Genomic DNA, 27,205 nt, shown 5'->3' with positions numbered 1-27,205 from the left:
AATTATGTTCATAAACATGATAATAATAATAATGATTCGGCGGAATGACAGGCTGAGTTCCGCCCAGTAACAACATAATGTTTAATCATTAATGGTTGAATATTTAACGGGTGATATTCGTGCATGATTTATGTAAAAGAAATCTTTATTTAAATAATATCTTTGACCTGCATTATCTCCGTAATTTGAGTTATGACAAGAGATATTGGCGGAAATTGCAATGAAGTTTTTAATTCTTAGTTTTTGTTTTAGGGAAAGATTAGACTTGGGCGTTGTTTTTTAAACTATCCCTTGTTTAGAACTTTGATTTAATAATAATAATGATATTCGTAAAATATTTGTTCCATATATTGGACCGTGGACGAGTCCAACTCGGCGCGCGTCCTGGTAAGTTGTAATACCTACAATTGAATATGCTTTATAACTTTTTCGGACAGTTTTCATGTAAGTTTATGGGCTTTTACTAAATCGCTCGCCCAAAAATTTCACGTGACTTTGGTTTTTTTGGTTTTGCAGCCGTAAAAAACGGTTTTACATAAACCCTAATCCCAACCCTAACCCTAACCATAACCCCGAAGCTATCCATAATCTTAACCACAACCCTAACCCTAACCCGAGCCCTAAATAATCGAATTCACGTTTTACTAGCCTGTCACTTACTGGGCCGCGCTCAGCCTGTCATTCCGCCGAATCTTTATTTATGTTAATGAACATGATAGCCTGAGGTCCCCAGGTAAGCCTGTCACGTGACCAAAACGGTTTTTTGCCCATTACTCTCCAGGGAAGCATTTTAACCCTACGTCATGGGGGTGATTCGGAATCAGCGTCCAAAAATACACCGATCTAGATCACTTTCATGCCTAAAGGGCCTTTTCACAAGAATTTTCTTAAAATTTGGGCGAGCGATTTAGTAGGAGCGAAGTTTATGAGTGATGAGTAAGCCAATCAAATTTTGTTAAAATTGGATCAAGGGAAGTTTAGTGGTTACTTAATATATTACGCATTTTTTTGGAGAATTTTGTGCTGGCCGAAATTAGTTTTGATCATGTTCAGCGGTATTTGGTTGACCATTGTTTAACGGTCGGTGATACTCGTAAAATATTTGTTCCATATATTTGTTCCATGCCATATATTTGTTCCAAAACCGTCGACGAGTCCAACTTTGATACATGTAATTTCGTATCCCTTCGGCGTATCCCTTCGGCGGCGCGCGAAAAGTGGCATGCAACGTATGTCAAGTCCAACTCGGCGCGCGTCCTGGTAGGTTGTAAACATACAAACCATTGTTAATGGTTTGGCCCGGCGCGCGCTACTTCGTAGCACTTGCCATCGGCCTCGGGCCATATAATATTCAGAAAAGAAAGCGGTGCGCGCTACTTCGAAGAAATTTAGACGAGTAACATCCGTCAAGGTATTTGGCTAAATTGGGCCTAATTTGGACTAAATATGGGCGTGGCTACCCCGCGGGTTCGGGACTCCTCTAAAGTTCGGTAACCGGTCCTAGTATTCACATAGCCATGTGTCTACGCGTACTGCGTGACGCGCTTTTTTCACAAATAGAATAAGGTGCCGCCTCCGGCGGTCTTTTACCTGAGGACCCCAGGCTATTATGTTTATTAACAATAAAGATTTGGCGGAATGACAGGCTGAGCGCGGCCCAGTAAGCGGTCTTGCGTTACTGGAAGCGAGATCAGGGGACAGGGCTCTGGTTAGAGCAAGTCCTGGTATGTTGGTTAACTGCTATCTCTGAGTACGTCGAGTTTATAACCCCTTTGTGTAACTTTTGCCACTTTTAAAGCTCTAGAATGTAGAAATAAAACAGAGTAATATTTGACGAATCAGAAATGGAGCTGCCAAGTTCATTTCAGCTAATAATTGTATTTTAATTCGTTTGCAAATATTTTGATGCAAACGACTTATAGTTTTATTATGATGTCCTATTAACATTGGGAATATATTTTAACCTTGCTCCTTCATAAAGACAGTCGCCTCTTAAAATCAGTTTTACATTTTGTAATCGTATTTAATTTTTCATCGACATCTCTGGTTTATAATTGCAATTCATTGAGGAGTTACTTTTATGATACGAAAAATGAAACCAACTTTTACGATAATATAAAACATCATATGTACACAGTCTTCATTCATTGAGCAGTTTAACAAAAATAAATTAAAAATCGTTGCATGTATTGGATGCAGTAAACCTTGTAACTCTCTTCCAAACAATGAGAAACAGTAAAAGTTCAGGAGGAAAGATCTATGAAAGAATTCAGAAACGGACTACTTTGAGTAACACTGGCCCTTTAATTAATGTTGTTATATATTTATATTTCCTTTAATCACATACTTCCTTTTTTCTGTGAAGTTTACTTTTTCAATTGTAATATATACTATCCCTCACTAAAACTATAATCCTCAAGGAAACGAATAAACGAACGAGAGCTCCATGCTCTATTTAACTTTTACTTAAAGAACAAAAAGTGGGTTTAATAAATCACGCAACTGTAAAAGATACTGCCCGGGCGAGTCCAACATGTCATACTCATATATAAAAGTTCATTCGCTTACAGATAACAAAACTTTAGAACAAGTAGGTTGAACTCTCTCTCTATATATATAACGGTACAAAAATCAGGTCTCATGGCATTTTCCTAATATATAATAGTATGTGCTGTACACAGTACTTATATATACAAATCACAGTCAACTATTTCTACACAGGTGTTAGGTTCAATTTCAGACAAGAGGAAATGTTTCTTTTGAGGTATCTGTTTTTGGAATTTGTTTCAATTATAGTTTCAGGTGGAATTTTGGTGAAATTTTGGGATGAAGTTCATAGATAGGTCAAGTTCAAAAGAAACATTTAGATCTTGTACGTGTTTTAGCATATTTAAGGACGCCACTACGAGAAATGAACGTAAGATTTTGAACAATGTTACTAGGGTCAAAAACCATTAAAAACAAACATTATATGGAAATCAAAACGCAAAACTGTAGATCTTAGAAAATATTAGACAAGTATGTAAAGAGATGCGAGCGAACACAGTTACAGGAATTTTGAAGAAATGTAGGCGCGGAAGTTCAACTTCCGGGAGTTATCCTAATCAATCAGCACATCGCATCTCTCTAGAGCAGACCAGAGAATAGTAACGTTCTATAAAAGCATCGCAAACTGGTTGCCATTTTATTCATGATAGAAAATCATGGATTCACTGTAAGAATCTAATACCCATTACCTTAAAAACCACAGCAAAAACTTATTAGTGATTATCTAAAGAAGCTAATCGTTTCGAACTTCCGCCAAAACTTGACGGCAGTTTCTTCTTTTTTTCAAGTTAACATGAAAATTTTCAGCAATCAAATAACCATTCTATTCAAGTCAAGGTAATGGGTATTGGGAGGTGTAACAGCGCCATACTGCACTGTGACACACACAAAATCAATCTATTCGAAATATACAGAATAAACAGAAATTATACTTTCCGGTTAGCAAACGAAACATGGGTTTAGTTAAGAAATAAACAGGCAGTTAAATACACAGGTCACACCTCAAAGCTCTTTCAGCTACACTATCAACAAACGAATTACATTCGTCATAAATAAAGGATTTAAGTTAGGAAGGAGAAGGTGGGCGTACGGCACAGACTTTCGTGCGATACGAGTCTGAGGATTCGAGGTTGTTGTTGTTAACAACATTTTGCATAATGCAAAATTCGTAATAAATTTACGCAACATATATGTAATTGCAAGGCATATGCGTTTTGCAGGACAGCATATGCATGGGATTCAAGGTCATTTACTAGAAATTGCTTACCCTAGATTTATTACCCTAGATACAAATAATTTGAGTATCAGTGAGCCGGGGCTGGATGAGCTGTGGGGCTTTTCTAAAGCACTTCTTGTGGTTGATAATATGGAGGGAGAAACATCAATCCCTTCTATCTAACGTAAAAACGGGGCTATTATATCATCTCAACTCTTTATCTGATTAATCGACTAATTGCTCTAATTAACCAGGACATGTGATAATTGTGCACTAATTGCGTGCGGGGGCTTCACACCGGTTCATGTGACTGTTCCGGTTCTGTAGTCCTATTAAGATGGTGACCTTGGGGGCACACGTCGTACAGTTTGATTGGTTCGTACATGTGATTGCTTGGTTCGTAAAGGTTTTCAACCTGGCGGTTCTCGAACCTGAACACATCGGTGGGGGGCACTTTGGTGCGAGATTTGGAGAGGGACACGCAGTGTATCGTGAAGACTGTCACTATTATTCCCAGTGCGAAGGAGCCGAGGGCGATGCCGATGAGTAGCCCCATACTGATAGAGCTGCGACCTAAACAGAAGTGTGAGTTAGCAGCTGTTACGGTCCAGGGTTATTGATAAAAATAAAAATAAAAATGTGGAATATAATGCTAAATAATAAGATTTGGAAAACAGCAGTAGTAAGAGTAAGACTTGATTTCGACTTAAAAACTAATGAAAAGCTAAGCTAATAATCACCTCGTGGGGAAGTGTTGATGATATCGTTACAAGGCCCATCGCCCGGAACACTCGTGATATCAGTTCCGGGTTCCCCGGAAGTATTGGTGAAGTTACGCAGGTATATGGGTCCCGCTAGGATGTACTGTTGTTCGTACTCTGTTATAATCTCGGGGTACGGCTCTGAGGACCGGGGGTCGGGTGGGTCTCTTTTACACATCTGATATAAACTTGCGCACTGAAACGTTCGGGGTTATTACCATGTACAATGAACCACCATAGCATAGGTAGGAATATAATGAATGGAAATTCTGGTATAAATTTTACATCGGTTATTATACGGCGAGACACGAGATTTTTGGTACGGGATATCAGAATTATCAGTGGGTCGCGTGATGAAGGAGCGATATGGGAGTATGAGAGGTTAATCCTTGTGAATAATTACATTAAACTTAATTACCCTCAATGAAAATACGATTAAATGCAATGGGTGGAGAGGTGTAAATTGTACACTTCGTTCTTAATTAAGTTATGAGGCATTTTCTCTGATAAGCTCGAATGATTTCCAGGTTTCATTGTCTGAGAAAGTTACAAAATGCTGAGAATGACCTTACTTACGAATAATTTACAGTTTTATCCCTTTTATGGCTTTCTAAATCATGACCCACCTCAGTTTCTCCAATTTACTTGTACCACAGTAAAAATATGCGGAATGAAACCTTGACGCCATACATATATTTATTTTTCTAACCTAATTGAGTAAGATAATATTCGTCGGTTTCTGGATAAAACAATTATTAGAGGGGGCCTACAAACTTCATGAGACGCAAACTTATCAACAGAGAAAATGTCATTATAGCGCGCGATAATTAGGTTTTAAAATGTGGCATCCGTGATCCATGGAGCGTCAATTTTATGTGGTCTCGTGAGGGTTGCAGCACTTTTAAGAATATGTGTCTTATAATAAACTAATATTCTGGTAATTTGAGTCGTTAGGTAGCAGGTTTGAGGATCGGGTAAAATATTTAGTACGTCATGTTGCATTAGAGGGGATTGTAATTCCGGGCATCGGGGAAAAATTTAGGCTCAAAAATTAATAAACTTTTGAGAAAGTTGACTTACTCTGGGGATATCAGGAGTGATAATGTTGCTGCACATGGAAACTTTGCAGTGGAGGAAATAGTTGTTGCTGTTCATGAAGTAGTTGCTGATCCTGAACTTGATCTTCTGGCACCGTTCGTCCCTGACGCCGATCATGTTCTGGTTAAGGAAGTGGATTGAGGAGTCCAGAGGACAGGTCTGGGAGATCAGGACGTGTCGGTCCAGGATATTATCACGAGTTGGTGAAACGAAACACTCTTCCACAACTGCTGACATGCTGGGGTCGCCGACTGAAATGATTGTAACGTTAGATCGTGTAATCGGGCAATGCAGGTGATGTTTTATTGAGCATTTATTAGGACTAACAAATAAGGTAAGTAAATAACTTTACTAAATTTAATGAAATTTGGGCACAATACTTACTTTCTTCCAAATTAGCTTTAAAGTAGACATAACCATTGTCAGTTACATTGAAGGATTTAATCTCCGTCTCGAAATCAACGTTGTCGTATATAGACAACCGATACAAACTGTCGATTGAAGCCTTTTCGATCTTCGTAGTATTATAGATACGACATTGAACGCTAATCTGAGAAAAAAACAGTTGATATTTTGTTGAAATCAAAATATTGTAAATCGCTCAACTATTTATTTTTTGCGACACTCAACAATGAAATTATAAAAATTTGTATAATCTACCTTCCACATACAAACATACAGTATTAAAGGACCAGTTAACTGAAAAAAAAGTTATCCTCATATTTTGACAGATTGTAACAAATAGCAAACTGAGCAACGAGTCGAAATTCCTAAATCTCTAACTGCTCTCTAACGCGTGTAATTAGCGTTTGTATTATTTTGGCGATGACGTCATAAAGTCCCTTGCGCGCACAGAGCAGCTCGTGAGACTGTATTTTACAGGTAAAAATGGACATAATACAATGTTTCTCCCCCAAATAACTCGAAAAGTAAGTGTTTTAGGGTACATGTTGCTTCATAAGTTGTATATAATCATGGCCATTCTGCACAATTTTCACTCATTCAAAAATCTGTAGGGCCTTCATACCCCAATTTACGAGATACCCATATTTTTGCATTATTTCTGGAACCGGAAATCAGTTTTTCGCCAATAACTGAAAAAGTAAGCACTTTAAGGCATCTGTTTCTTCGTAAGTCATATATTAATATGCTAATTGCGGTTCTTTTGCACCCTGTCTAAAGACTCTATCACGATCCTATCGAAAATGGGCTCAGGACCACGCCCAAAATGGTTTTTGGCGAATTTCTCGAAAAGTAAGGATTTCAGGCCATGTGTTGCCCAATAACTCCTATATAAACTTGCATATGCGGCTTCGTTTAAGCTTATTTTTAAGTCTCCACGACCTTCAGAAGCAAAGGGTCGGTTACGTTATTGGGTCAATATCGGCGTGGTCAATATGTCTCCAACCGAAAATCGTTTATTCATACTTTTGGGAAGGTCTTTGCAAAATTTCGTGAGTATACGAAAATTTGCAGGTTCAATTCCATAAATGTCCATAAATGACTGGACTACACAAGTTTAGAGTTAACTTTAGAGAAACTCATAAATCATTATTATCTAAAATTAAGCTGTCAGTGTCCATGATCAACCTATGGCTACAATGTTTTACGTGAAAATTGAAATGTAAAAATCAGGAGTAATATAAAAACTGTATTTTTAGATTAAAGTGCTATCTCATAGTTTAAGAATTGTATAGATTAACGTTTGTCGTTTAGCCATCTAAGAATCGATCGTGCCGTAATATATATGGCCAAAGAATAATAGGGTCTTGGAAATTCTATAGTTGTTCAGTGGGTCGATTGACTGAACACGTTTGCACTTGGTATTTAATTTTATGATCATACAAGTAGGACGATAACTAGGTAAGTCAAATTCAAAACACTCCGCACACTGTACACTCCAATCAGTATTTAGTAGACCGGGTATTTTTCGGTTCCCACGGCACCGTTCTGATAGGAGCTACTTCTACTAATGGTCCCATGGGAACGGCCGTAAAATAGCCAGACTTCTTGTCTCCTGTACTGTCTGGCACGTGTGGATTAAAGTAAGAAATTTCGCTATGCTAAAAATATAATTGCTCTCAGAACTATGTCTTTTAGGACAGCGAACCATTCGACTGCTCGCATTCTTCCGAACAACTGTAATATTATATTACAGAGTTACACTCTGATCAGCTATATTTAATATATAGCACATTATTTTGTGTATTAGTTTCATGTACTGGGGAAAAATAATCGGTACAGTCTCCCTTCGTTTGTAATGAAGCAATGAAAACAATCCAAAATTATCACATATGACATAACTTGTAATAGCAGAAACTTTCTAACCGTACATTCACCCGCCACTATTCAAGAACTTCTGTCACTGTTTAAAATCCTGACGTGAGCACTGTACATCCAATCAGCTATTCATATAGTTAGGGTGATAGCCAAAACTATAAGGATTTTGTAGAACTAGGGAAATAGTCATAACTCTAAAATTTGAGTGAGTTACACGTGTTTTATTGACGATGATAAACATTTGTGAATTGTATTACGCTATGCAAGCGCGCACTGAGGGACTTTATGACGTCACGCGGCCACAGCTTATTATTGCAATAACACGCGTTACACGTACGCTAGAGAGTTGGTTCTTTCGGCGATACGATTCTTTACCAGTTTGTCACAGCTGATTTAAATCTTAGCCAAATTGGAGACTACAAATTTTTCAGTTAACTGGTCCTTTAATGCAAACCCCAAAATTAAATTAAAATAACCCACCTCCCGACTACGACCATCTTTTAACACCACAGTAATCTTAGATTCGTACACACTGGAATACTCGTGATGAGTGGCAGTAAAACCACACTGATCGTAACTACTGAGCAGAGTTCCCTGAGAAGCTATCATCTGGAGACCACAGTCATCTGTACCCTGGGTGTCCTCTGTGAAGTAAACATCCTCAACAGAAAGCCTCTCCAGGAGCATTAGAGACCAGGAGACTGTCACTTTCGCTCGATAACAGTTCACCTGATAGAGATAACAGTGTTATCAGTGTGATTCAAGCTAATTTAAATACAATCGGAGCCGCGATAATAAGATTATAAGTCCAGTGTAATTTCTGGAATAATTCTCCCTAAAATCGTATTATCTTATCAGGATGGAAGTTGCATGGATTTACCGTTTTTTGGCCGTCTATGGCAGCCACTATTTCGTCAATGTCAGGAGGGGGCTCGGTTCGAGGTGGCTCCGTAACGTTCGTGTGGCTCGTATGAATTACCACTTCTGGCACTTCGATCACCACTTGATTCGCTATCTCTGCTTTTGTATACGACGCGACCTGAAGTCAATTGATACTACGATTTTGGCATACCTTGTCAACAAGTGAAACCGATTAGAAGTTGCATCAACTCAATATTGTCTCCGTTTCAAAGTCATTTGTGTAGACGTAGACATATACAGTTCCATTTACCAAATTATCTCACTCACACAATGAGACGATTTTCGGATAAGTTTCAGAATACACCTTTACTCTACAAATCACCAAATTATCCAGTTGCAGTATGTATAAAAATATTACTTACCGCTCCATAAGTTCTAGAAACATAATCAATAAACTCTTGGGGAGGTCTGTCCGGCAGATCGTTGATACCAACAATGTTAATGTTGAGATTCGACTGGTTTGGCGTTTGTGATTTGCCGTTAGTCTGAAATAAATGATGATTGTTGATTAGAAAATTCTGTAGAACAGATAAGTAAAAGTATAAAACAAACATACTTCATGCTACAGCTCTAGACATGTTCGGGTTAAGTTTACTGCAAATTGCAACTTGTCATCTCTATAAATAACGCTAGGTCAAAGCATAAGCGCGCCCTCAACCGCATCCTCTATGTACCAATTATCAAAATCTGGCAAAGGAAAACCTCGCGCGCATTTTTCCAAAATTTGCAGGGTTGTTACTGCGCGGACAACGTCCTTTTTGTGACTGACTCCGCTCCGCGCGTTCCACAAAGTAGAGAAATTTGCAAGTTCTTGAGAGCACCTAAGGTGGTCGTAGTAGAGCAAGAACATTTATATGTCATGTTTGTGCGGGCACAATAAACGCAGTGACAAAGAAATATGTAGCAAATAGTAGTGTAGAATTGCACCTGCATGATAGCTGAGGTTTGGCGGGTAATGAGGCCAGCAAAAATTACCCTCATAGAATGAGTTCAAGTTCTAATTATATAAGTTAAACCGCGTGGTTAAAATATGTAAATAAACGAGAGCTTACCACGACCATCACCCGACCATCCATAGCACTCGTATCAATCGTCCACTCTATCGACTTTTTACTTTTCAGTATAATTACTACATTACTACCGTAGAATTCCTGCGGAGTTAAGACTAGTTGGAGACGCCCGATTAGTATTCATAGTCATGGATTTACGGATTGGTGACTAACTGTAAAGTTATTATATATTCCCGATAGTACGTTTCGAGAGATTGCTTAATGAAGAAAATTATAGCAATCTCACCTCATTATAGACTTTACTTTTAACTATTAACGTTGCTACGTGCCTCCTCCAAGTGGAAGCAAAGTCTGAATCATGGGTCGACCCAATATCCACTATGTGCGTGTTGTAGCCTGAAAAATTATAATGATAATGATAATAATAGCGCTAAGTTTTGATAGACGCTAATTCTGCTGCGTCTATTTCGGAGAGCTTGACCGTCTCGATAAACGGGCTTGACGTCGCGGGGTTCACTCGCCCGTATCATGTCACAAAGAATATCAAATTAAAGGATTCATGTCAATCCCTGATTTCTGCATTTTTAGCTTTTTTTCCCCCCGAGAGATTCTTCAACCATTTATTGATGTTAGTTGATGAAAAGATTTATCATAATTAGTGCGGACTTAATATCATGAAGTAATATAATTATCTAGTGACTAGTTCCTCTTGGAGGTACCGAAGCGAAAGAAAAGAATTGCCAAGACGGCTGTATGCAACGTTTTAAATCAAGTTATCATTTAGCGATAAAACCACAACTCTTATGTACAGAGGGGAGGTCAGGTTGGTCAACTTATAGGGCTACATATAACACTTTATCATAAATCCTAGTTCAGATGGCAAATCTAATTACAGCTCGGGCAAATTCCATTTGAAATTGCACACTTCGTATATGCTCCTTCCATGGAAATGAAACATTTTCGAGGGGTTCAGATATTATATAATAACCTATCAGGCCAGATGGTACCCAAAATCCCGAGACACTTCAATTGAAGCGTAATGCGATTTCTTACCTTGCACCAAAAAAGAAACCAGGCTATTTTGGCGCAGTTCCAAAGATGTTCATTGCGGGAAATTTTAGAAGTGTAGACCATGAGAGGGAGTTATTAATTAGAATTGTCTTATCTGAGAAATGGTGTACCGGTTTCCAGGCAGCGGTTCCCATATTTGACCATCTTAAACTCTCATTAGGGAATTACAATGCCCTAATTTTGAGTGGGTCTGCCAGCCTCTTCGGCGCCCGTCCACGACCTCTCAAATTAAATTAGGATATGTAGCCACATTAATAATTAACTATGACAATACGGCAAACTTTGTTTGGGTTCTTCCACGGAATAAAGTCAGGGGCTGTACAGAGAGCGATCATGCATGTTGTGAGTAAAGAATCCCAAAAATCAACAAACAGTCTGATGAAAAACCCTGCAAAAACAATTCTGCCCAGACTTTTGAAATTTTACAGACTTCCCTAAAACTTTTATTACACATATATTACGGGAAACCTTCACATATTCAAGTGTGGGTTTTCAGAGATGAATTCCACACAATAACACATACACATTCTACACGAACACGCAAATCACCAACGATGCCCAGTTTACATGTATATAATGTATGATGACAATAACCTTGCGCATATTATGTATGTAACTGTATACAATAATAGGAGAGAGAAGACACATTCTCATAACGTCTGATGTCTACATAATATTACATGTAGTGCTCATTCCTATCAATAGTGTGCTCATTACTGGTGAGCCATTGTCAGCGGATCAGATTCCCAGGATTGGACATTATCAGGAAGTATGGAATGTGCCAATCACTGGAGAAGTATTGATTGTGTCACGTGGTGTTAAAGACAGTAACTTTAAAGTCCCTGATTGGTAGGTGGACTGTTTGGAGGAGCTCTGCGTTTCTAATTTCAGTTAGGAATTTGAACCCGACTGTATTCGTTATTTAACGATTTAACTAGTCTATAATCGGGTTTCAATTAGACATCTCTCTGTGATGAAACTGGAAATTAGGGATTATTTTTGATATAATATTTCATATACAATAATATGTACATAATTAATATATTTTATAATATTATGGATACCCATTGTTCATGTAACTGTTTACAAATGTTGATAGTTTATAAATTGTTTACATGGATATGTACACGAGGTGGTTACAATGATTTCTTGTTGAGAGTTAAACTAGACTGGCTTAGTCAGCGGGAGACTTCTCTCTCATTACAGTTAACTAAATACTTATGATAAGTGTTTTTCTTTGTATTTAAATGCTATACACAGTTAAAACAAATACATCGAATGGTCCTAAAATTGTCTTTAACCTGATTAACCTCTTAACTTAGGTCTCCTGGCTAAAAAGCTAAAAGCCCTTAACACTCAAGGCAAGGAATAATACACGGATTTAACCCATCTAATTTTCCAATGTCTTACTTTATAAGTTTGTATCTTGAAAAGTTTAAGTTATCTTGACTCTTATATTACCATCATTTTAACATACTTTAAAGATCCAATACAACTGGGGGAAAAACCTCTAAAAGTTTTGATATTAACAGATCGTATTGTACAACATGAGCAGTTACTGTACAGTTACTGTAATGCTATATGTATTGACTATTGAGACTGTCTTTTGTGTAATGTATAGGGGTATGATTTTAATACATTGTACAATTCTGCAGAGTTGGTTCACACAAGGAATTTAAGGAATGTATCCTGATTGTTTGCTTACATTCCAGCCAGCCTGACCTCAATGTCATGTATTCTGGATCATTTTCCGGAGATGATATAGTTTTTACAGATATTTCTAATACGATAATTGTAGTTTTGGCCGAAACATTAGGGAGTCCCAGAAAATAGTAGAAATGCAACTTCAACGAGTAAAACACAATATAAAGGATCACGTGTCAGTACTCCCACCAATGGGAAGCATACCATAATATCACGTGTCAATACATATTAGGCTCCATACTGATAGTAAATTCTAAAAATTCTAAAGAAGATCTGAGATGTCGTACTACTTTATTACTTTCCGACACACACGCTCTCTAATACTCGTTGCATGGTCTAACTGGTATTACAAAGTCTAGTAGGGGGAGGCAATATGTAAATTTACCGAGTCGAGTTCACCAGATTCCAATTAAACTTAGTCCTTCAAAGTTGCGAGTTGTAAAAGAATGTTGGAATTTACCAGAAAACGATATAATATAATATGCGGCATACAGTACAACATTCTGATTTCTGACATCAAATCTACGTAGTACAGTGACAAAACTGAGCTTGCATTCCGTGGGGGGAGGAAAAATGCTTGATGTTCTATCAACTGATAGAGAGAGAGAGAGAGAGGGAGAGAGAGAGAGAGAGACTAGCATCAGCTGACCTATCAGAAGTACACATTATTCAACTTTCAGCTCATGTCAACACACAAGGAAATGTTTTAAAAGGCGGTGTAACCGACAGGCTTGTTCAGGGCGTGTTTATGTAAATGTGACTACTGTCGACAGGGAGGCAATACACGTACTTTGCTCAAAATTTACTTGATCAAGATGCATGATATATCAGAGTTGTGAAGTATTGTATAATTGAGTTGTGCATCGCCGCCACACCTCTCCATTAGCTAGTTCAGTCAAAAAGACAAGAGTTACTAGCTTACTAGAATCAGGGCTGAGAAATTTGATTTGCTGTAAAAGTGCATTTGCATTAGCTGAGCGAACATTAATTAGTTCAATTTTCTTATTGTTAACTTATTGCCAACACAAAGCAAATGTATCTGAGTGGTACTGATTCAGGAATTCTGCGGAACAGATCTCCAGGATTTGACATTATAATATTCAAAGTGTCGGCACTTCAAAGCCGATGTTTCTCAGGTGAATGTAAAACTCCGACAGAAAACAATTGATAGATGTTATGTTCTAAATAAGAAACTTATCTGGTAGCTTAACCTACTCTCCGGCATTCTCCATATCTTCAGAGTATACTCTTCTACATTCCCCATATCTTCAGAGCATACTCTTCTACATTCCCCATATCTTCAGAGCATACTCTTCTACATTCCCCATATCTTCAGAGCATTCTCTTCTACATTCCCCATATCTTCAGAGCATACTCTTCTACATTCCCAATATCTTCAGAGCATACTCTTCTACATTCCCCACATCTTCAGAGCATACTCTTCTACATTCCCCATATCTTCAGAGCATACTCTTCTACATTCTCCATATCTTCAGAGCATACTTTTCTACATTCCCCATATCTTCAGAGCATACTCTTCTACATTCCCCATATCTTCAGAGCATACTATTCTACATTCCCCATATCTTCAGAGCATACTTTTCTACATTCCCCATATCTTCAGAGCATACTCTTCTACATTCCCCATATCTTCAGAGCATACTCTTCTACATTCCCCATATCTTCAGAGCATACTCTTCTACATTCCCCATATCTTCAGAGCATACTCTTCTACATTCTCCATATCTTCAGAGTATACTTTTCTACATTCTCCATATCTTCAGAGCATACTCTTTTACATTCCCCATATCTTCAGAGCATACTCTTCTACATTCCCCATATCTTCAGAGCATACTCTTCTACATTCCCCATATCTTCAGAGCATACTCTTCTACATTCCCCATATCTTCAGAGCATACTCTTCTACATTCCCCATATCTTCAGAGCATACTCTTCTACATCCCCCATATCTTCAGAGCATACTCTTCTACATTCCACATATCTCCAGAGCATACTTTTCTACATTCCCCATATCTTCAGAGTACACCCACCCAGTGTAAAGCTGATGAGTACAGTTTGGTAGTTGCAAGGTGGGACAGAGCAGTACGTGTAGTGGAGGTTGGGCAGTACCCGGATGGTCAGTATAATAGCTCAACAAGCAAGCACCTCACCGTTCCGGGTACCTGCGCCCACGTGACCAGCACCCACGTGACCACTAACTCACGTGACCCCATGATACACGCTGACGTGATGCAATGTCACGTGGGTTGTGACGTCACGTGTCCGGGATAACGTGTACCCGACATTTTTGTACTACAATTGGTGTGAGTGAGAGATCTCCGTTAATCCAGGATCAGGAGTTCTAATTTCCTGTACGTACAGCTCGACCAGTCACAGGCTTATACACAGGTCACGATTCTGCGTGAATTAGAAACAAAGTTCCATTCCATCATCCAATAATTACATATGCAAGCTGTATCATAATTCTGCGATTCTCGGCAATTTTGACGAAGGACCAGGCTATGTAAGCGAGAGCAAGATATATCCAAAATGACCCCCGTATTATAAACGAATCTTGGGGAGATGGGGCGGCGAGATAAAGGAAATATATTTTTCAGGGATGGAGCCACTGGGCTTGGGGGTTGGAGTGAAGCTGAGAAATCATGCCATATGTAACATCACTCGTGTTACACTGCAAAGCGAGCAACAAGTAAAGGGGAGACGCCGAACAGTCTTTTTAAACTTCCTGAACACTGTGAAGTGAAAATATGCCACCGCTCAATCTCTTTAACCAACTCTGCATGTGCTTGTGATCTTTCTGAAAATACACTTAAAATATACTCAGCTCACCGCAGTGAGCGTCTGTGATGAAAAGATATGATACCACACGTCAAACACACTAATCGGATAAGTAAGCTATTTGTTGAGCTCATCATTTGCCATTCATCTCTTTTCAACTCTTCACAATGCCCCCACAGCGTGCGAGCCTGCTCTGCCAAACAAATAAACTTTTCTTAATTTTTACAACCCAGAAAAGATTCTAATTGGTTGCGGGTTAGGGGGGTAATTAAAGAGGAGTAATTAAAGCACCCAGCGCTAGAAGTTACTGTACGAATATCTCTTCCTGCTCGCGGGGTGTTTCAGTAACATTAGCCCCTGCGGTATACCTTATATATACTCCAGTAGAAAACTTTGATCGTCGGTAAATTGTGGAATACCACATATCTAATAACACGATGGCGTCCCCTTAATATGTAACATTCTGACGGGGATCGTGGCTAGAAACACGCACACTGAGAGAGGTACAGAGAAGTTCTTCAAACTTCTAGATATAAAATAACGGAGATTTTGTGAAATTGTAGAGTGTAATTAATCTTACTGTATTACTTACTGTCTAACCTACACTCCAATTAACTCTTAAAGAGGAGTATAACTGAGTCACATAATTTCAACTGTAACTTTAAAATCCTAACTAACCCAATAAACGGGGGGTTAGTTGCCAGTAACCCAATAAAGGGGGGGGGGGGGGGGGGGGGTTAGTTGCCAGTCTAAACTCCTCCTACACAGCATTTTACATGTCTCCCCCGTTATATGATACAGTATAAAGTGTGTCTGAACACTGTCGTCTTTGCAGGATACACCTCATCACTTGATACCCTATCTGAATCCCATCAACTGAGAACACACATCATTAATTGAATTAAGTTTTGGCACGGGCCTCCTTGCTGTAACTTCAGAACCCTCAGTACATTTTGTGTGGAGAGAGAATTTTTATGTTTGACGGAAGATCATGGTGAGCTGAGCGAGCGAGAGCGGGGGTTCCTTTGATTTGTAATAATTTGAGGTATTGTACAGCCAATTAAAGATATTAAAGTTCATTGTATTCTCATCACAGAGTAGATAATCGAGACCAAATACGGGGTTCAAAGGAAACCAAGAGTAGCTAACAGTAGTACTTAACAACGCTGAAGGAGAATGTAATTGTAATATATTAGCAACATGTAATTTTAATATTGTGAAACGCTCATTTGGCGACACGACTATCTCCTTTTATTGCTCTTAATTAGCGCAGAACGTTAAAATATAATCTGAATTATCAACAAGTACTGTCCGCACATGCATTCTTCCCAATTAATAGCTCGAGAGAGAGAGAGTAGATTTTTACGAAAACGAATGTTATCATAATTTACGTGAGAAACTATCAAAAGTTATTTATGTATATCTCATATATTATTATGAGAGTCATGGCATAATATATGTTAAATAAGGCTGGATCGGTCTGAGACAAGTAGACCACCCACAAATAGACCACCCACGTGCAGTATCACTAGGTGTGACGGTAATCACTTCATTTTCAAAAGCTTCTACAGTGCGAAATCTATATTGTTTTTGAAATACATTTCCGGTACTCGCTAGGCAAGTGTGATATTTGCAATACTATAATGACATTGGCTGCTCAGCTTGGAGTGTCAGGGAAGCTTCAGCGGAACAAAACATCTGCCTCACGCAGTAAGAGTCCATCAGGAAACTAGGGCTAAATGAAAAATCTGGCTATATTCCACGACAGCTGTAACCAGCGCTAAATTCTTTGCTTGTTTTAAAAGGATTTAAACTGCTTAGTAGTGCTGAGATACTGAGCTGCAGAAACTATTTCACAGCACCAAAAAGAGAGGGCTCAGGGCGGGTGTATACTGCGCTTGTTATTGTCTGGGAGTCTAAAATAAACAATCACAGTGACTGGTGCACAACTCCTGTGTGTGAGAGAGAGGTGTACCCTGACACCCCCCATCTCAAATATAACACAACTCTGTGACTCTTCAGCTCTTGCTAAACCAACAAATATTACCTTGTTATCATCACTGGTATTAAATTTAACTCCCACTACAAACCAGTAACCAGCATGAAGTACGAGAAAAAGAGAGGGTAGATCGAGTCAAACGTGTAATCTCCACTTTCCTAACTATCTCCGATATCAATCCACATTAGTTAGTCTCTGTAACAGGTACTCGGAGCCGTGTTGGACGGGGGTTGATTGGAAACCAACCATGAAGGACCAGACAAATATCATTTGGAGGCCACCTACCACCCCGAGGACTGAGACACTGGGACTGTCTGCCCTGGAGATTCTCCTCCGTGTCCGGTATGAAACCCACAGATCTGTACTGAGTGCAGGGGACTGGGGATCTCGCAAATCTTATATAGGACGACAGAGAGTCTTGTAACTCTATCATACTTTATACGGTATATATATCTTATCATTTTGTCTTATACACCGTGTCTTGCATAATATGTAGTTCTAGCTGATCTCTCTACATTTACTGGGATCGCACATTTTTTGTTTGTACATCTACCGAAAAATGCTAGCAGCGGAACATGATCTAGCGGGTTGCATCATATATAACGAGCAACTATCGGTAGTCACTGCACACAGCTCAGAAAATTAGAAGAGTTGAGAAGTTGGAGTTAGCAGTTAGAGCAGGGTCGGTAATATCTGAGTAAAAGTTGGCGGCCGGATCGAACAAGACACTCCAGAGATAGGCTAAAATAGCCGGTAGAGGATTGATGTAGCCATAAAGTTGGGGAGACTGTGACATTACATCACCCCAGACCCGGTGTTCCAGTTAACACTCACATATAATAATATACTGAGTGTTTCTCTGACCCTGTTACTGATGTCAACGTCTTTATCTGACCTCAGAGGAGGGCCGGGGGAGCCACTAATCCCACTAATCCCCCCACCCGCTATCATATCTTTTAATTACCAGACAAGGGCCCATCTTTTTACAAGATAAAAGAAGACTAATCTCCTGACAGAACAGCAGGGTTGTTGAGCAGTTTGTCATTAGCTGCCGATCTGTGGAAACTGCCCATTTAATTTACGACAATGCAGCGTAATTCTTCTTTCATTTGTGCACGGACCTACCCGCCTTACACGGCGTGGACGAGATACCGAATTATTGTTACTATTAGCTGGTCACAATTATTATTATCCGGAGATGTCCAGATTTAAGTGCTGGTAAGTATTGGTAAGTATTGGTAAGTATGTTATTGATTGCTCGTTGGGTGTCCCGGTTGAGAGGAAAGGCATTTAGTGGAGTATGAAATTCGGTATGATCAGGTGTAAGTTAAACAGAACGCAGAATCTATAAACATTTCACCGGCCGGACAACTGATTTGCATTACTTTGGTGTGATAGTTGTTGTGTGGTGGGCGGCAGTGGTGGTGGCGGCAGGACTCATCAGCTTAATGTTATATGGCACAATTAATATCGAGTGAGAGAGAGAGAGAGAGAGAGAGAGAGAGAGAGAGAGAGAGAGAGAGAGAGAGAGAGAGAGAGAGAGAGAGAGAGAGAGAGAGAGAGAGAGGAGAGAGAGAGAGAGAGAGAGAGAGAGAGAGAGAGAGAGAGAGAGAGAGAGAGAGAGAGAGAGAGAGAGAGAGAGAGAGAGAAATTCACGACTTATCGGCGTCGGTAAAATTGTGCAGCGTAATTACAACACTGATACATTGGCTGGATAGTAGAAACCAGCAGTTACTACGTGTGACACCGCAGTACATGTGGGGAAGTGAGAGAGTCAAGTACTACAGATGATATCTGGACATATCTTGACATACTCCTGGCACTCGTAGTGGCATGTGCTCACAGGAGTGGGGAGGCCATGGCTATTTGTGCTAGGTTTTTTTTATTATTAAAACCTCCAAAATGGAGAAAGTCAAAGAGTAATTAAACAGTGTTTTTTGTTCTCGGCATGTTCGCAGTCTAAATTGTTCAGTCCTCGATAGTGGAGTGGTGACAGATTTTCAGAAACTTTTGCCGTGCGATTGCATGAATGACAATTTTCTCACGTCATCTCGATCCAGGCGAAAGTGGCAGGGATAATTTAGCTTTCTTAGGCTTTCTTAATTTTCTGGATAAATAGTGATGATCACCGGATCACCCTGTGAGCTAGAAACTCTTTACTTCAGTGTAAATGTGTTCTAACTTATAAAGTACAACCTTGTTAGAAGTTGAACTTATGTAAATTGTAAGTGTGAATGTGTAACAAATATATATAGATATTGAGAATCCGGACGTGAATCTGTTGCAAGGAACATGATTTTCGATTACTATCAACAAATTTATTATTTGTCAGCAGTGATCAGCGCCAACTCGCTCTAGCGGGTACGTCAACTCACCCCTAAATATTCAACTTAAAAGGCAAGAAGGTCAGCGGGAGGGAACGTCATACTTATTTATTCATTTATAAGATATTTATATAATTATAATCATATATTTATGACATACTCTCGTCTTGCCGAGTTAATATTTATTGATTTATATTATACACATCTTATTATATTCGGTAAAAGTGTCGCCATGGCATGGGAGAGGGTAATAATGCACTGCGACTCCTAACACCTCCTAACACCTCCTAACACCCCGTCATCAATGAAACAACTCGCCTCATCGGATACACACGAGTGACTACTCATTGGACCATGTAGAATATGTAACAAAACAGAGCCCCTCTTCCTAAATAAACCACCAATTGTTGTAACATTCTCTTGATTGTCTCCTAATTCTCCACCTCCTTGCGTCGGCCCCTCAAGCTTAGCGTGTGTAACAAGTCATTAGGTTCACTTTTGTCATTTAACATTATCTTAACTAGTCGTCTCCACGTGTCATGTGATTTATGAATAAATTAATTTCAATTTACACACTTGATATAATGCACCCCCAGCTTCATACACACTACAACAGTAACCCTCTATACAAAATAATATCAACATTATCAACACAACCTAACTAAAAACTATTTTATTTTATCAGAGAGGGGCCTGGAGGCAGATAATACAGTGTACTAAGATAATAACGGATTGTGATGAATATTACCTTTCTTCGATCAACCCATGTAGCTACCGACAGCAATCGGATTCTCGAGGACGTTACAGAAGGAATTAATGTAGTCCGAGGGATCCTAATCCTCCTCGTATCCTAAGATAGCGTTTCTCTTGTCTCAAATAGTTGGACAGATGCCCAGTCAACCCGTTAGTTTCCTCTACAACATTCTCACCTAACTGCCCAGTTTCCCAATACCAATTGCATCAGATGAACCTTACCCCACAAAAGGGGGTTAAGTGTGTACTCAGACCCTTTTGTTGATCCGACCTCACAGCTATTCCATGTTGATTACAGCGTATCATCGACATCACAATATCATCACAATAATGTTAATAAAGGAGCAACTTTGTTAGAGCTACTTCTCCTTAACACCACGAAAGTTATTGAATCACGGAAATAACACACTGCGGCAGAGAATCTGATGTACATTACATGCATTGTTATCTTCAGTACAAGATGTGGTGAGATGTTGTAGTTTACACCGTCAATGACAGAGAGAATGTGTGTGGGTGTGGGTGGGTGTGTGTGTGTGTGTGTGTCAGTATAGCGACAAGCTATGTTATGATGATCAGGCTCTAGAATTGTCCACAAGTCAATCCTGTAGAGGTGTAGTAATTGTGGTGCAGTAATTGTGGTGCAGTAATTGTGGTGCAGTAATTGTGGTGCAGTAATTGTGGTGCATTTGTAGAGCAGTCCTATTGTAATATAAGAGGCACCAGTTAGGGAACCGGGCACGAGGGAGGAGGACACGAGGGAGGAGGACACGGGGCGGTACTTTCCTAAAGGGCGAAGAGGGCGAATCGCATGAATCACTTTGACATGAACAAACGGGTTTTTTGATGTCCTCAACAGTCAGGTTGAGATAAAGCTTAGTTCGAAGTATTGGATCTACTCACGAGTAAGTTTGAAACAAAAATAGTGATGTCACAAATAATCAACCAGAATTAAACGAACCAAAAATTGAGCGATTTTCCTTAAATATCTCAGCAGCAGATTTTGTGGTTTGGTAACGTGCTTATACCAATCAAACACTGCCCATGCACATGTGACAAACTTGGTCTTCAGAATATCGCAGTCGCTGACGCTACAGTTACCCAGGTTTAGATCAGGATTTGTGCGTACCAAGACGGGTATTTACTTTTGGGCAGACGAATTTCACTGAGGTGTGTTCACTTAATTTCAAACCATCAACCAGTTATTTTAGAAAAGTAACGCCCTTTTGTCCTATACCCGGCCCACCACTCACCATGACCAGTTATTCTTCTAGCAGTGCAGTTGACATGCCACCCCAGCTTTAGCCGGTAGATATACTACTCGCTGGAGGCACAGTTCTGAGTACTTATGTTTAAGTGGATATCTTATAAGAGAACATATCATATTATAAGTAGATATCATATAAGTAGATACTAGATATCATATAAGTGGATAATATTATATAAGTGGACAGTACTAGTACGAGCAATGAGCGGTTCTAGTATGAACTGACATGAAGAAACATTTTACTGACCCGTTCCGATCGTTCCGTTGTTAGATACTGGATATTCTTGAAAATATCATAGCAGTCATGTTTGACGTATTGGAGTCATTCAGAATGCAGTCATTCGTTTTCAGAGACAGTGTGGTTGAGTAAATCTATTAACACTAGATATTCAGAAGCTGAAATGTCGATTAACACTAGATATTCAGAAGTTGAACTGAAACAATAACCTCTCCTTTCAATGCTTCCAGATCTCCTAACAGTACACGGTTTAAAGGTTTAAATGTTTCCATTTTCAAACAACGCCCAGATCTCCTGCATTTGAATCTGACTTACAGATGAGGGAGTTTGGTGTGGGAAATGTGGATAAAAGAGGTGTATTGGTGGTGTCAACATGGGATTATTTATCTTGACACGTGACTGTGTTCCAGTGATTTGATTTGTCGCTGTTGGAAGCTGGTTGTTTGCCATGGTTGGCACGTGTCCGAGAAAACATGGCTCACGTAGCTCACATTCACCGCTACAGTTTAACTCTAGTCCATTCAGAACAACTCAACCAATGATCCCAATTCACATATTCTGTTCGTTTGTTCGTCCCTCCCAATACCGAGCTGAACTTATGCCTAAACATGAGAACAAAACACTGAAACTGAGCTGTAATTATGTAGCAGTAACAGTAAGTAAGTTATGTGGCGGTCAGTAAGTTATGTAGCGACAATAGTAATATTGTAACAGTTGCATTACGGACAGCTCGTGAGGAGGAGACCAGCTGAGCATTGAAACAAAAGAAGGAAAGAAGATGAGATGTGAAAAACACTGTGAACAACACTTCATGAGGCACTACATTATTGTTGTCCCGTCAGGAAACAGAGACGTGAAATAATCTGGTCCAAGGCTGAACGACATCAAAGTTATCTGGTACTCGTTATTCGTCTTTGTGTTGTTCTTTGATGATGATGGTAGCAACATCCTTTGTTGTTACCATCGGCACTACATTTGAGATGGTAACAATAAAAGTTTAGTTGGCAGCGGAGAAACTTAAGATAAAGAGTATAATATTCTGTGTCCTCATGTTACAGCTGTTCACAAACTCCCAAACTCTAGAGACATTTTCCAGAGATAGCTACCGTTCATCTGACTGGAAACTATCTGACTGGTGCAATTATAATTTACTGCCAGGAATGCTGGGAACTTTACCACCAGCACGGAACCCAACTTGAACTTAACCTGCTAGAGCTGGTTTATTTGAAGAGCTTTCTTCATTGTTAGACGGGATATCCATTAGTTCGGCTGTAGTTGCAGACCTCTAATTGGAAAGTTGACTCGAACCTGCCGGACTGTAACAGATGGCACTTCACTGGCAGTCATTACTGGAGCGTTTAGGTTAGAGGGTAGGAGGTTATTAACGTTACCGATGGTAAGTGAGCAGTACGGGTTTGATATGCCGACTACTGCATACCTAATTTACTAAACCTGTAACTCTTACAATTACTTGTGTCGAGGTTAAGTTGGGTAAAATTAGTGGACAAGTCAAAAAGATTTTCCCCGTTTTGGTCATTCAATGACCGGAAGATGAAGGCTGTAATTACTGGTTAGTGCATGTTTTTTATCGAAGGAAACCGACAAACGAACAAATAAACACACGGACACACGCATGGGCGCACTCTCTTTAACATGACATCCCCTACACATCATATTGCCAACATAGTGTACAACCAGGCCGAAAGTATCCTGCAAATAGGGAATTAGAATATTTTGCGACCGCTTGGTGTCCTTCTTGCCGCTTGAAAGATTCTGGATGTATTGTTTGATGGAACCGATCGATCTATTGTGCGGAAATTATCTTATAATTTCAAGTCACAAGTACACTGGAAAGATAGCGACAGTCGGCAGGGTCATTATCCCAAAAACACTGCCAAACATCATTATTCCATAGTTTTAACATTAAAAGTGCCTAACTCCGACCGTCGTCACAAGCTCTGCTCAATTTGTAACTACTGTTCCAGTAGTGTTACCCTTCCTGCTCACTGATTGGCTGTGGCCTCTAACACGTGTTATTTTAGCTGGCCTCTGATTGGCTGTAGCCTCTAACTATAAGTACACCCCTGGTAATTTATATCAGTGCTCAATATGTTTCAGGGTTTGAACGTTCTCTGACACGATACATTTATTTATATTAAATATATATTCATATATATTTATATAAATAAATATATAATATCCCATCTTGTACATATAAAATATAATTATTGAAGAATTTAGCTTTCGTCAAGTGAGCTAGAATTAGACAAGCTAAGTGTAAACCCGTTCGAGGTTTCGATAGGACGTCTTACTGTGAAGCACTTAGCGTACTTGGGAAGTGTAGAAAATACAGGCAGCGAACTCCCCCCCCCCCCTCTTAGCGTAAGATGAACTAGTGAACTACAACAACAAGCCCTACATATATTACAGCTTACACTCCACTCGTGTACTGTATACATGTATCCTGCTCTGGTATATAATACATTGTGTATAACAGACCTGGTTTAAATCTCCCATTTGTACATTATGTTGTAATGTTTTAGTATAGTATTATAGTATTGGAGGAGATCCCCCAGACGGGATAATATGTGCACAAGACAAAGTGATATGTATCATATGATAGTTGTCTAGAACATAGTCAGACTGTAGGAGAGAGAAAGAGAGAGAGAGAGAGAGAGAGAGAGAGAGAGAGAGAGAGAGAGAGAGAGAGAGAGAGAGAGAGAGAGAGAGAGAGAGAGAGAGAGAGAGAGAGAGAGAGAAAGAGAGAGAAAGAGAGAGAGAGAGAGAGAGAGAGAGAGAGAGGTCGATGAGAAGAGACATATTTCCGGATTATAAGCTGATAACTGTCATGAGTTGTGTCGGAATCTCTCTCGGGGGATAAAACTAAAAATAGAGACCAGCAGTATACAGAAATCAGGGTGTACGTGCAATTTACATATTTAAGTGAACAATAGTAATTAGTGTAATGATAACACCAAGTAGATTAATATTCCTATAGAAATACGTTAATACACGATGATAGTAGAGGTAGACCAGGTTGTCTAAATAGCACGTCTAGAATTGAACCATTATACAATATAGAAGGTTTCTAGAACCTGTGTATACAAGGTATATTACTTTACAATATAGAAGGTTTCTAGAACCTGTGTAATCTGTATACAAGGTATATTACTATACAATATACAAGGTTTCTAGAACCTGTGTATACAAGGTATATTACTTTACAATATACAAGGTTTCTAGAACCTGTGTATACAAGGTATATTACTATACAATATAGAAAGTTTCTAGAACCTGTGTATACAAGGTATATTACTTTAATATCTTACCGAGTCCAGGAGGGACGGTACAACCACTGGTAGGTACTGGTATCTCTTTAAATATCTGGATACGCTGAGTTAGAGACAGTGGCATAATCGTGCACGGACTGTCGTCACCCGGCTTTCCTGGGGGAGATTACAGAGTTAGACATTGTGGGGATACGGGGTGGGAAGATGCAGACATTATGGGAGGAGGGGGTGGTTGGCACAGAGCCAGAAACTCCGGAGATACCAAGTTAGACTGGATAGTGGGTTTTCTGGGGAAATATAAAGTGAAACATTTTGTTTAATTAGGGAGATGCAGAGTCAAACATTGTGGGTTTTTAGGAAGATACAGTGTCAAACATTGTGGGTTTTTGCGATATTGAGAAGGGGCCATTCGAATTAACTGATTTTTGCGGTTTTTGCGGGTAAAGTTTCTCACAAGAATTCCTACATTATTTCCGGGAAAGTATATCTACAAGGGTTTGTTGTGACATGACCATTAAATCCGATTACACATCGGAATATATTCCTTACATCAAATATTTAATTGTGATTTATAAATAATCATGACATGAGGTAGATAAATGATAATTGACGTTCTTTAATAGAGATCCGAATCTATCGATCATGTCCGACAAATGTATGATCCATTCATCTATTCCATGGAAATTTAAACCCCTAAATAACATTAACCGGAAGATAATAAATCAGACATTAACTCTTTAATTTAATAACTTAATATAATAAAGTTGAAATAAAGTTTGAACAGTACCTGGTCCAACGGACCATACGATCCGGGAACCCTCGTGAAAACCACTAAAACTCGTCACTCTCTGATCAAACAGCGACTCTATCGTCCTGATCACTGATTCGCTGTCTTTCGGCAGAATGGATATGAGCTCCACTTGGGTTTTAACAAGGATAGAGGTCGGGTCTATTATTAAAGGGTGCGAGCTCTGAAATAGTTTTTAAATAAAGTTAAAATTACTGTGAAAGCAGTTTCGGTATGCCATGATCATTTCTTTTAATATTGAGATGACACTTTAATGATAATCTAAATCATATAAATTCCTCCAATAACGGTAGATCATTGGATTGCGAAATTGAGGGTGCCGATTGGACAAGCTCGGGACATGATCAAGTAGCAATAATTATATATACCAAGAGTCAAGACACGACATTGCGTTGCTCTACAAAGATGTGATATCGGATATATATATTGTGTCGTGGTACAAAATCTCGCACCAGCCTACGAGAATATGACAAGCTCTCCCCGGCTCATTTCGCGGTATTTTCAAACCTCACCAGTAACCACAACCCAGCTCATATCGCACCACATCCACAGCTCACCGAGTGGGCACGGCTCGGACGAATATCGGTATTTCGTAACTTTCTGAATATATTAATAATCAAATGCTAATTTCGATAAATTTGAAGAGAGAGAGAGAGTCAGAGAGGGCACCAACGTTACTGATAATAAACCGCATATGTCCCTCAACACCCCCTGTTGACACACACTCCCTCTCTCCAGTGCAATGTTCCGATATGGGGAGAAGGAGACGTGAAGTGGACGAGACCTGAACAGTGGGTCTCCTTCCAACTTGTATCCCGTTATCAGACACTTAACGGGAATATATGTGAGACCTTAACATGATGTGTTAAACGTTTCCCGCAGTTGGCAGGATTCTCTCTCCCCCATCCCGGCATCTCCCTCCCTCCCTCTCCCGCGTTCCGAGGTTTAATTGCGCTCAGTTTCATGTGATCAGCCCCCCTGGGCCCGGCCACCACAGCAAGTACGGGCCAGTAAGTCACTCACTCCGCACTCAAACCAAGTATGGTTCCTGTCAACACTCAATGGCAGGAAATTTCCTTCCTCAATTGTTCTGGGAAAAATATGGAAATAGGGACGGAATGT

The 27,205-nt window shown here is 39.4% G+C and overlaps 3 protein-coding genes and 1 long non-coding RNA gene across 4 annotated transcripts in view; 1 reads left to right on the top strand and 3 right to left on the bottom strand.

Moving 5' to 3' along the window:
- The window catches only part of LOC134820871 (uncharacterized), a 1,079,557-nt gene that overhangs the window by 177,128 nt on the left and 875,224 nt on the right, over positions 1-27,205 (bottom strand). The gene's annotated exons all lie outside the window — the stretch shown is intronic.
- The window catches only part of LOC134820887 (uncharacterized), a 507,687-nt gene that overhangs the window by 6,604 nt on the left and 473,878 nt on the right, over positions 1-27,205 (top strand). The window lies entirely within an intron of this gene.
- LOC134820873 (E3 ubiquitin-protein ligase AMFR-like) overlaps positions 1-27,205 on the bottom strand; it is an 80,541-nt gene that overhangs the window by 43,484 nt on the left and 9,852 nt on the right. The window lies entirely within an intron of this gene.
- LOC134820870 (uncharacterized) overlaps positions 2,178-27,205 on the bottom strand; it is a 39,570-nt gene continuing 14,542 nt past the window's right edge. Inside the window, exons 4-14 of the mRNA XM_063831517.1 lie at positions 26,063-26,246; positions 25,315-25,431; positions 10,120-10,229; positions 9,876-9,974; positions 9,186-9,308; positions 8,783-8,941; positions 8,383-8,631; positions 6,007-6,172; positions 5,605-5,873; positions 4,504-4,720; positions 2,178-4,336 (exon numbers count right to left, since the gene is read on the bottom strand). Of these exons, the coding sequence (XP_063687587.1) occupies positions 4,056-4,336; positions 4,504-4,720; positions 5,605-5,873; positions 6,007-6,172; positions 8,383-8,631; positions 8,783-8,941; positions 9,186-9,308; positions 9,876-9,974; positions 10,120-10,229; positions 25,315-25,431; positions 26,063-26,246 (1,974 nt within the window). The 3' untranslated portion in view covers positions 2,178-4,055. The remainder of the gene's footprint in view (positions 4,337-4,503; positions 4,721-5,604; positions 5,874-6,006; positions 6,173-8,382; positions 8,632-8,782; positions 8,942-9,185; positions 9,309-9,875; positions 9,975-10,119; positions 10,230-25,314; positions 25,432-26,062; positions 26,247-27,205) is intronic.

Source organism: Bolinopsis microptera, chromosome 9, assembly GCF_026151205.1.
Source record: "Bolinopsis microptera isolate Bmic1 chromosome 9, MBARI_Bmic_1.0, whole genome shotgun sequence".
In the NCBI taxonomy this organism is placed as follows: Eukaryota; Metazoa; Ctenophora; class Tentaculata; order Lobata; family Bolinopsidae; genus Bolinopsis; species Bolinopsis microptera.
Note: the sequence above shows the minus strand (reverse complement) of the source record. Positions and strands in the feature narration are given on the sequence as shown.